The following is a 14,154-nucleotide window of genomic DNA, read 5'->3' as shown; positions in this document are numbered from 1 at the left end:
CCTCACATATAAAAATGAAAATTCCCAGCCTTGCTGGATCAGACAGTCCTGTACTCAAAAGCTGCCCTTAGGCTGTCTGAAGAGTTTAAGGGCCCACATTTTCAAGGGTCTCAGGCCCAGATAGGTGCCTACTAGGACTTTAAAAACCTGCTAAGTAGGTTAGGTGTCCAGCTCCCATTGATTTCAATGGAAGTCAGGGTTCAATCCATGAAGTAACTAAGGTACCTACGTGTTAGGTATCTAAATCCCCAGGTGTGGCACCAAATCTCCTGCTTGGCTGCCACCTAACTTTGTAGGCACCTAAATTCACTCAGTGCCTAGCTTTCCTCTGTAAAAATTCCCTAAGTGCCTAAGCTTTAGACCCTGGCATTCACTCACTGCTGCTCCACTGTCGGTGCTCTGCCACCTATCTCCCACCAAAACCTCAGAGTGACTCCGGAACTGGGGGAAGATAGGCATCCAGCTGCCTAAGTCATGTGCAGGGCACAATCCAGTAGGCTGCCTCTTAGCACATCTACTGGATTGGGTCCCATTCAAAAGCCAGCCAGAGGAGGAGGTAGTGGTACCCACTTTATAACTTTTAAAGTATGTGGGAGACCCAGGTTTAATTCCCCCATCTGTCAGCAGGGAGAAAGGATTTGAATAGCGGGTGTCCCACCTCTCAGGAGCTGGGTCTAACCACTGAGCTGTGGGATATTCTGATGTGGGGCTCCTTCAGTGTCTCCTGCTGAAGCTGTTCCACTGTGGATAAATAACAAGTGATTGTAGTAGGGAGACGGGTCCTCTCCCACCTTCCAGGTGGATCCCTAACCACAATACTATAGGGTCATTCCCTCTTTCTCTCTGATTGGTCCATGGGAGGAGCAGGGCTTAGCACCTCTTCCCCCCCCCCCATCTGCTAGCTTAGGCAGCTGCCTGCCTCACATGTTGGCTTTTGTGGATCACATTCTGAGGCACCTCTCTTTCCCCGTGTATTGTTAGTAGGGAATCTAGATGCCTAACCTGGCGTTATGGATCACAGTGTTGTTCCTGTGACTTTCTAGGCACTTAAAAGTTAGGTGTTATAACATTCAGCATTGCAATGCCTAAGTCCCTTCATGGATCCTACCCTAGGTAGCTAACTTGCTTAGCCACTTTTGAAATTCCCAGTAGGTGCCTATTTGCATATTTAGATATCTAAATACCTTTGAAAATCTGGCCTCAAATGCAAACTAGGGTTGATCTTTCCTTTCTCTACAAGCATTGTTACAGCAGGGCCACTGTGTGTGGTGCTGAAGGTCTTAAAAAATCTTCTGCAATAAAATTCTAGCAGGTAGCTCCCTGCTGCTGAGATTAACTCAGGTGGCATTAATTGAGGGGAATACTTCCAGGTGAAACAGCTGAATAATGCTAGCAACTAAGGAACCTGATGAGGTCAGCTGGTGATCCAAATATAAATGAGGAAGGGGGTTTTCTATTCTTTGTCTCCATTTTGGTGGGGGTGAGGGGGGAAAAGAGATGAGCTTGTTTACTTGATTTATGCTAAGTAAAAGAACTTGAAGGGAGCGGGGGAGAGAAAATAGTCTCTAGAGATAGAGGATGTCCAAACAGTTTGCCAAACTCAGCTGATGTGAGGCTGGCAAAACGATTTATTCAGGGGCTCTATATCAAAAGATCCCTGATCTTGCAAACACTTAGACGCATGTTTACGTTTAAGATGCAAATAGTCCCATTGACTTTCTTGGGACCACTATGTTCTTAAAGTTAAAGAGGTGCTTGGCCTAGATTAGGGAAATTTGCACCAGTCTATATACAACACTATAGTTGCACTGCTACAAACCCCTAATACATTTCCTTTTTTTTTTTTTTAAGGCTTTGGAGGAAGGAGTGGATGTATTTATAGGCAGCCATTTTCTTATTCAGTGATTTTTAATGTGTGGAGTAGGTGCCCACAGCACAGGATAGACACCTACAGTTATATTTTGGAAGCTTGAGATGAAAATAGTAATGTAGACCTGTTCCCCAGTAGAAGCAAATCAGGGCTTCTACTGTTGCAACCCACCATGGTAACTCACTGGGATAAATTGCACTAGCTTGTACAAGCTCCATTTTCTACCAGTGCAGCACATCTAGACTGGGGGTTTCACTGGCATAGCTTGACAGTTGCAAGACAAAATTTTAAAAAAAACAACAAAAACACAGTGTAGACAGAGCCTAACCGTTCACAGAATTGGGGTCAGGGAGGAGACATGTAGAAGATAAATAGAGAAGCAGAACTAAAGCAAGTGCAGGGGAACCAATAACTAGTCCAAATTAGTCCATCTGAAATAAGTGGGATTGCAGCACACCCATGAATGCAGGATCCCTTTTTTAGGGGATGTGGGGTTCATACCAGAGAACCAATGACTGATGAAGACCTGTCCCTGGTATGACCCAGATTGATCTTGGGGACCAAGAGTAGAAAAGCATTGGCTGACAGTAACTATTGGTCTGGGAAATAGGAGGAGAGAGCATAGATTATGAAGATCTTTCTTTAACATCATCATAATCTGAGGAGCTAGCAAGTACAGAAGGGACCGATTTAAAATACCTATTTATGTATGTTATGAAGCAGCAAACTTGGTTTAAAAAAAGACAGTTAAAAGCTGGACTTTTCTGTGCAATATTTATCAGTTGCTGATGGACTATTCAATTACTTGGCTGGACATCCAGTCACCTTACTGATCCTGATTCTCCATCATGTTAAACTTTGCAGCTGTAAATAAAACCACCCCATTTCAAATCCACAACCTTGAAAAATTGGACATTTGTCATGGTTTTGAGGCAGAAGTCCTAGGTTCCTCAAAAGTTAAGTGAACATTGCCTCTTACGTCAACATTGCAGCTATATGATCCAAGTCTGGAGTTTGTAACAAAGCCTGAACCAGTCATGTGTCTTGTGGCTTTGGATTTCATCATAAACATTTCAGAGAGCTCCATCTGAGCCCACCACATCTCTTCCACACATTACCTGTCCCCAGGAGTATACAACTGAAGAGCTCTTAGTGAGCCAGACCCCCATGGAGGTCAACATTATTTACACCCTCAGGAATGACCATTTATTAGGGTCAGCTTGAATGCCAAGGACTCCTAGTCTTTCCCATGGAAACTTTTAGGTTTTCCAGTAATGCTGTAATTATCACCCTGTCATGTCACAAAGTGAACAGGTTGGCAAACCTAGGTACTGAACTAAATAATCTGTGGCATAATCTAAATATATAACAGTAATTAAGTCTGACAACTTAATATGCTATTGAAATTCAAATGTACAGTAGTAATCTACAATTAAGTAATCTTTTGTAATAGCACCCTGCCAGTTTGTAAGATTTCAGGTACAGTGCTGTGTACTGTTTGGTAGCAAAAATATTGACATAAGGAAAATGTATCCAGGCAATGATCTGACATACATTCAAATCAGCTACCACACTATGTGGAAAAATAGAATAAAGGCAATAATTCATTTTCAGGCATTTAGCTGATGTCACCAGCAGATGTTCAGAAATGCCAGTGCATGCCCAGGAGGTGCTTTTTGTGCTGCTTCTCTGCCCCACATTTCAAATGTTTTGGGGCAGTTCTGTCACCTGAATTTAGGAATTGTCAGGATAGATTAGACCAGTGGCCCATCTAGGACCATATCAGTGTCTAGCCAGAGAGAAGGTTCAATGCATTTTACTTCCAGACCCCAGATAATACTTCTGTTATCCCTGTTTGTTCAGCCACTTTATATAGGATTTGTAAGAGAGACGATTCACTATCCAATATCCTGTCTCTGACTGAGACGAGACCCTGCTTTTAGTCAGAGTCCCTAGTACAGTTTGGATTCTGCCATCTTTACTTGGAATAATGCCTTACTCAATGAGTAGTCCAATTAATAGTCACCTACTCAGATATTACAGTGATGGGCACTAATATAAGCACTTAGATGTTGATTGATAGAACATAAGTAAGGGAGGCAGAATCAGATCCTATCCAAACAAGAGATGGGGAAAGCAGACAATCTAGCACAGTATCTGAAAACTGTTCTTAAATAAAATGGGCCTGGTTTTCCTCTCACTTCCACCGATGTAAATCAGAACTAACTCCTTGAAGGCATCCGGATAGTGTAAAATAGGAGAATCAGAACTAATGTTTTCCAGGAGGCCTTCACATGTCTTGCTTAAACCACTGGCTTATGTCTTGAGTTCCAAAACACGGGCCATTTTGCTTTCCCTTTTTTCACTTTTGCTGCACATGTCCTATCCCATTTCTTTACAGCCTCCTGCAAGGGGAAAAAAAAACCCTCGGAGTGCAAATTGGCTCACTAGGGGCTTTGTGCCTAACAACACTATTACCAGCCCCGCTGCTCCTCAGAGGGTAATTATATTTTAGTTATGATGTCAATAAGCGGCTCCCAGGAGAGCTTTTCTTTTTTAATCCTTTGAAACTCTGAGTGAATAAAATGCAGCATGGAAAAGCAAACCAAGGCAAGAAATTTTCTATTTATAGGAAGTGCTTTGGGATTTTTACATGACAATGACATTTTTTAGGCCTAGGTAAGTGCCTTTCTGCACGTGTCAGTCTCTGAACCATTGTCTTCCTGCCTTTACCTCTCTCGTCTCTCCCCGTGTTGTTGTTGACTGTTTCTGCAGAGGCAGTTGGCAGAGTGAGAACACCGGAGAATGAATCCGAGCCAAGTTATAAAAGGATCCCCGTCATCACAGAGCTGAGTAAGTTATTCTTTGGGAACAAATTTCACAGAAGCGATATGCGTACTGCATTATTTATTTACCCCAGGCCCCCTTTAAAATTCACAGACAGGAAACAACAAGCACTGCATGTCCAAGGAGCATTACAAGGGTTGACTTAAATGTTAATTTGGTAGCTTTGAAGAAGTCAGGGGGAAAAAACCTATAACAGAGTATTACAAAATCCCCAGTGTGTAGTGAGTCTATTGACGAGAGAAAGGATACCCTGGTGGCTATGCAACTGACCTAGACCTCAGGAGATGTGGGTTCAGTTACTGGTTCTGCTGCAGACTCCCTCTGGGACCTGAGCAAGTCCCTTAATCTCTCTGTGCCTCAGTTCCCCATCTGTAAAATTAGGGCTAGTAACACTTCCCTCTTTCATCTCATTTGTACTACACTGTCACCTAGAGGCCTCAGCCCACTGTTCAGAAAGACAATCCCTGTACCAAAGAGCATGCATGCAATCTAAGTACCGCCTGCCTCACAGGGATGTTCTGTGAAGATTATTCAGAATGACTGTGAAGGATTCAGACACTGCTGTGATGGGGTCCATATTAGTCTGGAGACAACTCGAGAGCTCAGCGCATTTTAGTATCAGACCCAGTGAATACGTCTGTCCTTCACATCCCATATTGTTCAGCCACTCTGGATTTCATTTATAACAGAGACAACCCACAATGCTTTTTCATGCTACTCTTGGCAGTTTCATCTTCATCCCCTGGTGATTACATACTAAATCCATTAATTAGAAACATGTGCAATGATTAACTGATTACTAGTAACATAGCAGGCAGTGTGACACCAGAGTGGTATGGCTGGGCTGCTAGTCTCCAGGGATGCGGATGTTTAGTTCCATTTAGAGTGCTGACACAAGGCAGTACTCATCAAATTAGCATAGTGTGTCGCTAGGCGTTCTGACTGGGCCCTGACTCCCTCAGCCACTGTTTTGTTTGGCACGATCCTTAAAAGTGCCAGGTGCACTGAACAACTCAGTGACAGTTCTGTCAATTCCAGAACCACCCTCCATTCATAATTGAGCCAGAACCAATGACCTACCCTTCCTTCTTGTCCATCTGTAACCATCTCTCAGGATCATCGCAGCACCGCTTATGGTAACCCTTTCAAAGCTGGATCCCCTGAGGTGGCGGTAGGAATGGCTGAGATGGTTTGAATAGGAGGTTTACTTGTTTGTCTGAGGTTTGACAATAATGTTGTTTTGTTTTATTTATTTATTTTTTATTTATTGTTTCTCCTATTTCCATGCTCCCCTGTGCTTCCCAGTTCCAGCTGGGGCAGGAAGTAAAAGTACGGAAAAGCTCCAAGGATGGCTGTGGTGGTGCTGCTTGTGACCTGGTAGTCATTACACTTGGAGTAACTGTTAATGAAGAATCCGGAGACACATTAGAAAAATAACAAAATTTCTATTAGGAGATTCTATTTGGCTGAGCTAATTGAAACTGCACCAGTTGGAGAGAGAGAAAAACGTAGCTCTCCACAGAAACCCGATCCTCCCCAAAGCTGCCCAAGGTCCAGTGACTGTACATTCTACCCATATAGGTCTCCATCCCTATAGTATATTATCAGCTCACATCCATTAATTAATTTACCCTCGCAACACCCCAAGATGTAGGGATGTATGGCTACCTCATCTTACAGAGGTAAATGAATGAATAAATGAGTAAATGAATTCTTTGCAAAAGTCTTCACTGCAGAGGATGTGAGGGAGATTCCCTCACCTGAGCCATTTCTTTTAGGTGACAAATCTGAGAAACTGTCCCAGATTGAGGTGTCAATAGAGGAGGTTTTGGAACAAATTGGTAAATTTAAACAATAATCAGTCATCAGGGCCAGATGGCATTCACTTAAGAGTTCTGAAAATACGAAATTGTAGAACTGCTAACTGTGGTATGTAACCTATCACTTAAATCAGCTTCTGTACCAGATGACCTGGAGGATCGCTAATGTGACACTACTTTTAAAAAAGACTCCAGAGGTGATCCTGGCAATTACAGGCCAATAACCCTAACTTCAGTTCCAGGCAAATTGGTTGAAACTATAGTAAAGAACGGAATCATCAGACACATGGATGAACACAATTTGTTGGAGAAGAGTCAACATGGCTTTTATAAAGGGAAATCATGCCTCACCAATCTATTAGAATTCTTTGAAGGGGTCAATAAACATGTGGACAAGGGTGATCCAGTGGATATAGGGTACTTGGACTTTCAGAAAGCCTATCACAAAGTCCCTCACCAAAGCCTGTTAAGCAAAGTAAGGAGTCAAGGGATAAGAGGGAAGGTTCTGTCATGGATCAGTAACTGGTTGAAAGACAGGAAACAAAGGGCAGGAATAAATGGTCAGTTTTCAGAATGGAGAGGTGTAAATAGTGGTATCCCTTGGGATCTGTGTGACCAGTGCTGTTCAACATACTCATAAATTATTTGGAAAAAGGGGTAAATAGTAAGGTGGCAAAGTTTGCAGATGATACAAATTACTCAATCCAAAGCTGACTGCGAAGAGTTAAAGGGATCTCACAGAACTGGGTGACTGGGCAACAAAATGGCAGATGGAATTCAGTGTTGATAAATGCAAAGTAATGCGTATTGGAAAACATAATCCCAACTATGCATACAAAATGATGGAATCTAAATTAGCCATTACCACTCAAGAAAAAGATCCTGGAGTCATTCTGGATAGTTCTCTGAAAACATCCACTCAATGTGCAGCAGCAGTCAAAAAAGCTAACAGAATGTTGGGAGCCATTAGGAAAGAGATAGATAATAAGATAGTAAATATCATAATGCCACTATATCAATCCATGGTACCTCACACCTGGAATACTGCATGCAGTTCTGGTCACCCCATCTTAGAAAAGATATATTAGAATTGGAAAAGGTACAGAGAAAGGCAACAAAAATGATTAAGGGGATGGAACAGCTTCCATATGAGGAGAGATTAAAAAGACTGGGACTGTTCAGCTTGGAAAAGAGACAACTAAGGGGAGATATGATAGAGGTCTATAAAATCATGACTGGTGTGGAGAAAGTGAATAAGGAAGTGCATAAGGAAGTGCTATTTAACCCTTCAAATAACACACAAACCAAGGGTCACCAATGAAATTAATAGGCAGCAGGTTTAAAACCAGCAAAAGGATGAGATAACAGGCTCTGTGGATGAGGGGAAAGCAGTGGACGTGTTATTCCTTGACTTTAGCAGAGCTTTTGATACGGTCTCCCACAGTATTCTTGTCAGCAAGTTAAAGAGATATGGGCTGGATGAATGGACTATAAGCTGGATAGAAAGCTGGCTAGATCATCGGGCTCAACAGGTAGTGATCAATGGCGCCATGTCTAGTTGGTAGCTGGTATCAAGTGGAGTGCCACAAGGGTCGGTCCTGGGGCCAGTTTTGTTCACTATCTTCATTAATGATCTGGAGGAGATGTGGATTGCACCCTCAGCAAGTTTGCAGATGACACTAAACTGGGAGGAGTGGTAGATATGCTGGAAGGTAGGGATAGGATACAGAAAGACCTAGACAAATTAGAGGATTGGGCCAAAAGAAATCTGATGAGGTTCAACAAGGACAAGTGCAGAGTCCTGCACTTAGGACAGAAGAATCCCATGCACTGCTACAGAGTAGGGGATAAGTGGCTAGGCAGCAGTTCTGCAGAAAAGGACCTAGGGGTTACAGTGGATGAGAAGCTGGATATGAATCAACAGTGTGCCCGTGTTGCCAAGAAGGCTAATGGCATTTTGGGCTGTATAAGCAGGAGCATTGCCAGTAGATCGAGGGATGTGATAATTCCCCTCTATTCAGCATTGGTGAAGCCTCATCTGGAGTACTGTGTTCAGTTTTGGGATGTGGAAAAATTGGAAAGAGTCCAGCGGAGGGCAACAAAAATGATTAGGGGGCTGGAGCACATGATTTTTGAGGAGAGGCTGAGAGAACTGGGATTATTTAGTCTGCAGAAGAGAAGAATGAGGGGGGATTTGATAGCTGCTTTCAACTACCTGAAGGGGGGTTCCAAAGAGGATGGATCTAGACTGTTCTCAGTGGTACCAGATGACAGAACAAGGAGTAATGGTCTCAAGTTGCAGTGGGGGAGGATTAGGTTGGATATTAGGAAAAACTTTTTCACTAGGAGGGTGGTGAAGCACTGGAATGGGTTACTTAGGGAGGTGGTGTAATCTCCTTCCTTAGAGGTTTTTAAGGTCAGGCTTGACAAAGCCCAGGCTGGGATAGTTTAGCTGGGGATTGGTCCTGCTTTGAGCAGGGGGGTTGGACTAGATGACCTCTTGAGGTCCCTTCCAACCCTGATATTCTATGATTCTAAGTACAATGCAGAGTCAACCTTTGGAATTCATTGCCAGGGGATGTTGTGAAGGCCAAAAGTATAACTGCGTTCAAAAAAGTATGAGTTAAGTTCCTGGAGGATAGTTCCATCAATGGCTATGAGCCAAGATGGTCAGAGATGCAACCCCATGATCTGGATGTCCCTAAGCCTCTGACTGCCAGATGCTGGGACTGGATGACGGGATGGATCTCTTGACAATTTCCCAGTTCTGTTCATTTCCTTTGAAGCATCTGGCATTAGATACTGTTGGAAGACAGGATACTGGACTAGCTGGACCATTGGTCTAGCCCAGTATGGCCGTTCTTTTGTACAGAAGGAGATCTGAGGTATAGAGAGATCTCATGACTTGCTTAAGGTCATATAGGGAGTCTGGGGCAGAACCAGAAATTGACCCCATCTCTCCTGAGTCCCAATCCAGTGTCTTAGCCACAAGACTATCCTTATTTACATCCTCAAAACATCTTATCTATGGTCCTGATGCTGCCTTATCACAGCTTAACTTCCCATAGGTGCCAGGAAGCAGCAGAAATCATGAAAGAAGGTTGAGCTCTGAGGGTTCCAGCCTGATTTGATCAGTGTTCTGTCCCATGTCTTGGTACTGCTAGTTTGGAAGCGATTACAAAGCTTAGGTTTAGGGCATGATGCTTCACTTAGATTGTAAGCTCTTCGGGGCATTGACCATCTTTTTGTACAGCACCTAGCACCATGGGGTACTATCCATGACTGGGATTTCTAGCCAATATTGCAATAGAAATAATAATCAAATAATAACACCTGTCCTACCAGCATCTCAGACCTATGGACCACTCTGACACTTGAATTTCCCATAGTCATGCTTTGATATTCACTTGTGCTGTGGTTTGTGTTTTTATGTCTCTGGCCTCCCAGCATCTCAGAATGTATTGAGCAGGCTGCTATGATCCAGCCCCACTGAGGAGAGAATATGCTGTCCAGCTGATGGCTTGAGACAGGCAATGGACCAACTGCACGATTCCCTCCAGGATTCCATGTGGCAGTGGAGGGGAAAACACCTGCAATCAGTTGACATGGCTTTGCACTGTAGTCATGTTAGATCTTTGACACAGTAACGAATTGGGGCCAGTCCCTTAGCACATGCTTCTCTGCCCCCACTGTGGCCTAGAACAGATTGGGAATCTGCAGACTCAGGGGTAAGGTAGGAAGGCAAATGCCCTCAAGAGTTTAAGACCTGAAAGCACAAAAACAGCTGTCTTGCAAAAAGTCCGTCATATAGCCCTCAGTCCAGTGACGCACTTATGCCTGTGCCTACCTTTAAGCACATGACTAGTTCCAAGCCAATGGAGGAATTACTTGTGTGCTTAAAGTTAGCCATATGCATAAGTGCTTTTTTGGATCAGGTCTGTGGCTAACCTCTGGTCACTGCTGAGTACGACATACCAATGTCAGCAATAGGACATCCATTACCAATGTTGCCATCTACCAAAGGCATCTTCTGGATACCGGTCACACACCGCTCAAAACCTGCCAAAAGAAGCATCTTAGTATCCCTTAATATCTTAGACCCTTGGTATCTTTGGGTGAAATCTTGGGCCAACTGAAGTCAATGGGAGTTTTGACATTAATCTCCATGGGGATAGGATTTCATCCTCTGTCTTTTAGATTGCCATCTCTTTTGGGCAAGGCTTGGCCTTTGCTCTATGTCCGTACAACACTTAGCACAATGGAGTCCTGACTGTGATGGCCTCTAGGAGCTGCCACAATATAACTGGTAAATAGTACATTCCTAGGTGCTCTTCAGTCGCCACCTGCCAAATGAAGCCCATTACAGACTCCCAGCTCCCACACAGGCATAAGAAGGCATCAGCAGACCCAATTTCTACATTGAAAAATGCTCTCCAGGAACTCAGACCCATTGTATTAAAAGTAGCCAAGCCGTTTCCTCAGGGTTCTCATCAGCAATATGATATCTCAATTGATTCAGCATTGCCAAGCTTGGCTGGCCTCTGCTGTAATTACTGTGAGATCATGATGATATCCCTGTGAAGTACTAAGCTTGCCCTCTCCTGGCACTTGCTGAGCCATGAGGCATGTTAGACCAAACCACGGACTTTGCAGCGCCAGCATAGATCCTGAGTACCCACGAAGGAAATAGACATGGATATAGCTGTTGGAAGATCATTCCCACATCTGGAGAGTTGTGTTACTGCCCTTATACTCTGATCGGCTGCTGCTTTTCCCTGATTTATGGGCACATGAGGAGGAGTATTCAAGGAAGGGAACTAGCCAAACCAGGCACCTCCCATCAGGCTGATCGAAAGCCCATTGAAGTCAATAGAATGTCTCACTGAGTGCCGTGGGCTTTCGTTCAGCCCCAGGAACTGGCTGGCAGAGCTTGGATTTCCAACGCAACAAACTTCTGATTTGCTCAGCTACTCCCTCAAATGCAGGATGACTGGACATTCCTCTGAAGTTACGGCAGCTAGAAACCCCTAGCACAAGAGGCCAATAAGTGAAACAAAAAACATAGAAACAATAACAACCCCCCTAAATGGGAAAGAAAAAACAAAACAGGTTATTTCAATCTATGCTAGTATGTCCATGGTTTTTATACCCAGATTCTTAAGGGCCCATCAATGGAGCAACGCTGATTTATACCAGTTGAGGGTCTGACCCCCAAAATCTAGGTTTGATTAAATTTCTGTGTACAGAATACACTGGCGTTATCATTCAGCAGAGTCACCAGGTATCAGAAGTCTTTCAACAGCAATGTGAAACTGGCCAATTTTAGTCATCTGCTTTAAGTATCTGTTCAAATGCCTCCTAGCTCTGCAGGGCACAAAATACGTTAATCAGTAATCACAGAAAGGTTACTTGTTAAGGTTTTATTTTTAATGGAAAAAATGGGTTCTTGGTCTTCACTCCTTTGCTCATTCTGTCCCACTCCAGCTGTGTTGCTGTCATTCATCAACATTCTCACTGGCATCACTGGAATACTAGCATATACCTAGTGCATTCAGCAGCACAGCAGGTGCCTTCTGCCTGGATGGATTTACACAGTCTATTAAAAATAAAAAAGAAAGTTAAAGCAATGCCATTTTTTATTATGAGGATTTCTTCAAGAACTATCTGTTGGCTCTTAAATATGGGCAAGACTGACAGACGGCCTAACGTCCCACCATGTCCAATAACATAAGAACTGGTGGAGCGGGGGTTTCAAAAAATTAACTAGACACATTTAAACACACAGCAATTTTTTTCTTTTTTATGATTGTATAATTAACCAGTGGAACTCACTACTACATGATACTGAGGCATTATGGGTAAAAGTTTCCAAAACATTTAAGTGACTGGGTAGCTAAAGTCCCATTTTCAAAAAGTGACTTGGGAACTTAGGAACCTAAGACTTAGGTCATTTTTGAAAATGAGACTTTAGTTCCTAAGTCATTTGGGTGCTTTGGAAACTTTTACCCCATGTCACTAAGGTCTGGGTTCTTGGTGTGATAAGATTTTGCCCCAGTGCACAACTGGTCAGGTTCATTAAACACTTTTTTTCTCTTCTTCCTCTAAAGCAATAGGTTCTGGCTAGTGCAGGAGACAGGATAATGAGCTGGGTTAGATGAATCATTGTTCTGTTCTCATCCTGTATGGTAACTACAGTGTTTTTAAAATCTTTAGTGTTCCTTCTTTTATTTATTTATTTATTTATTGAATGATTGATTCTACAGATGCTACATCGAATGTCCAGTTCATTGATCACCACATTAGCAGCACCTCTCAGATCCCAGGACAGGAGCTGGATCTCACCACCACCTTTTCCAGTGGAGCTATCTTCTCAGATAGCTTTTTGGATTCTCTCTTGTCCACTGTAAGTACATCACTGACTCCTGTAACTGGTTGCCTCATAAACAACCACTCGCTAGGACAGGGACAAGCAATTGCCATATGGGATAAATCCACTAAGTCTCCCATCCTGTCTCCAAAAACAGCCAATACCAGCTGCTTCAGACCAAGGTGCAAGAAACCCTGCAGTAGGCAGTGATTGGATTAGTTAGAGCTTGGCTTATGCCCTAATGCAGGAAGGTTTATAGCTCTTCCAAAACTCTTGTATATTTTTAATCCTTTACATTTTATAGCTCTAGATATTCCTGTTATCCAGAGAAATGTTTACTCCTTTTTTGAATCCTGCTGTTGGCCTCAATGATATCTTGTGGCATTGAGTTCCACAGGGTTATGGGAATCCGGAGAACCATAAGTTCCAAGAGACATCTCATTCAGCGCACACCATTATCAGCACTTTCATTCTCTACGCCCGGGGTTCTCAAACGTCATTGCACCGCAATCCCCTTCTGACAACAAAATTACTACATGACCCCAGGAGGAGGAACTGAAGCCTGATCTTGCCCAAGCCCCACTGCCCTGGGTGGGGGTGGGCCCAAAGCCTGAGCCCCATTGCCCCAGGCGGGGAGGGCCAAATCCCAATCCCAAGGGCTTCAGCCCCAGGCAGGGACCTGTAATCTGATCCCTGCCACCCAGGGCTGAAGCCCTTGGACTTCAACTTCTGGCCCGGGCAGTGGTGCTCGAGCTTCGCTTCGGCTGCAGGCCCCAGCAAGGCTAATGCCAGCCTTGGCGACCCCATTAAAAGAGGTTGTCCCGACCCACAGTTTGAAAACCGCTGCTCTATGCTATATAAATAAGAGTTAGCTGGAGAGTTATTTTATAGTGTTTACATTAGAGGTTTTTTTTTTTTTTTTTTTTTTAAAGAATCCTTACTTGCTGTAAAAGATATATTTAGGGTTAGTTTGACACTTTTTTTAGCATGATTTAGATCAGAAGCAAGTTCTTCCTGTGAAGGGAAATGTATTCGTTCAAACCATCATTACCTTTGACACCAATTGGACCCTTTGTTGGAAATCACAATAGTAGTGCCAAAAACTGCATGGCCCATGAAGACTCAAACTTCTTGCTCATCCATGGGAGGGAGGGACAGGGGGAGTGGGGGAAGGTACCTCCAGGTCCGGCTTAAGATGCATTGGTGAGCTGAAGTGTGGGGGGAAATTTGCACAACCACTACCCTGCTAT

General features: G+C 43.5%; 1 protein-coding gene across 1 annotated transcript in view; it reads left to right on the top strand.

The window, feature by feature from the left end:
- KCNU1 (potassium calcium-activated channel subfamily U member 1) overlaps nt 1–14,154 on the top strand; it is a 137,198-nt gene that overhangs the window by 60,468 nt on the left and 62,576 nt on the right. The window contains 4 exon segments of the mRNA XM_065398344.1: nt 3,619–3,674; nt 4,646–4,723; nt 6,442–6,558; nt 12,801–12,940. Of these exon segments, the coding sequence (XP_065254416.1) occupies nt 3,619–3,674; nt 4,646–4,723; nt 6,442–6,558; nt 12,801–12,940 (391 nt within the window).

The sequence above is a fragment of the Emys orbicularis genome, chromosome 2, assembly GCF_028017835.1.
Source record: "Emys orbicularis isolate rEmyOrb1 chromosome 2, rEmyOrb1.hap1, whole genome shotgun sequence".
NCBI lineage: Eukaryota > Metazoa > Chordata > Testudines > Emydidae > Emys > Emys orbicularis.
This window is presented reverse-complemented; position numbering and strand designations above follow the sequence as displayed.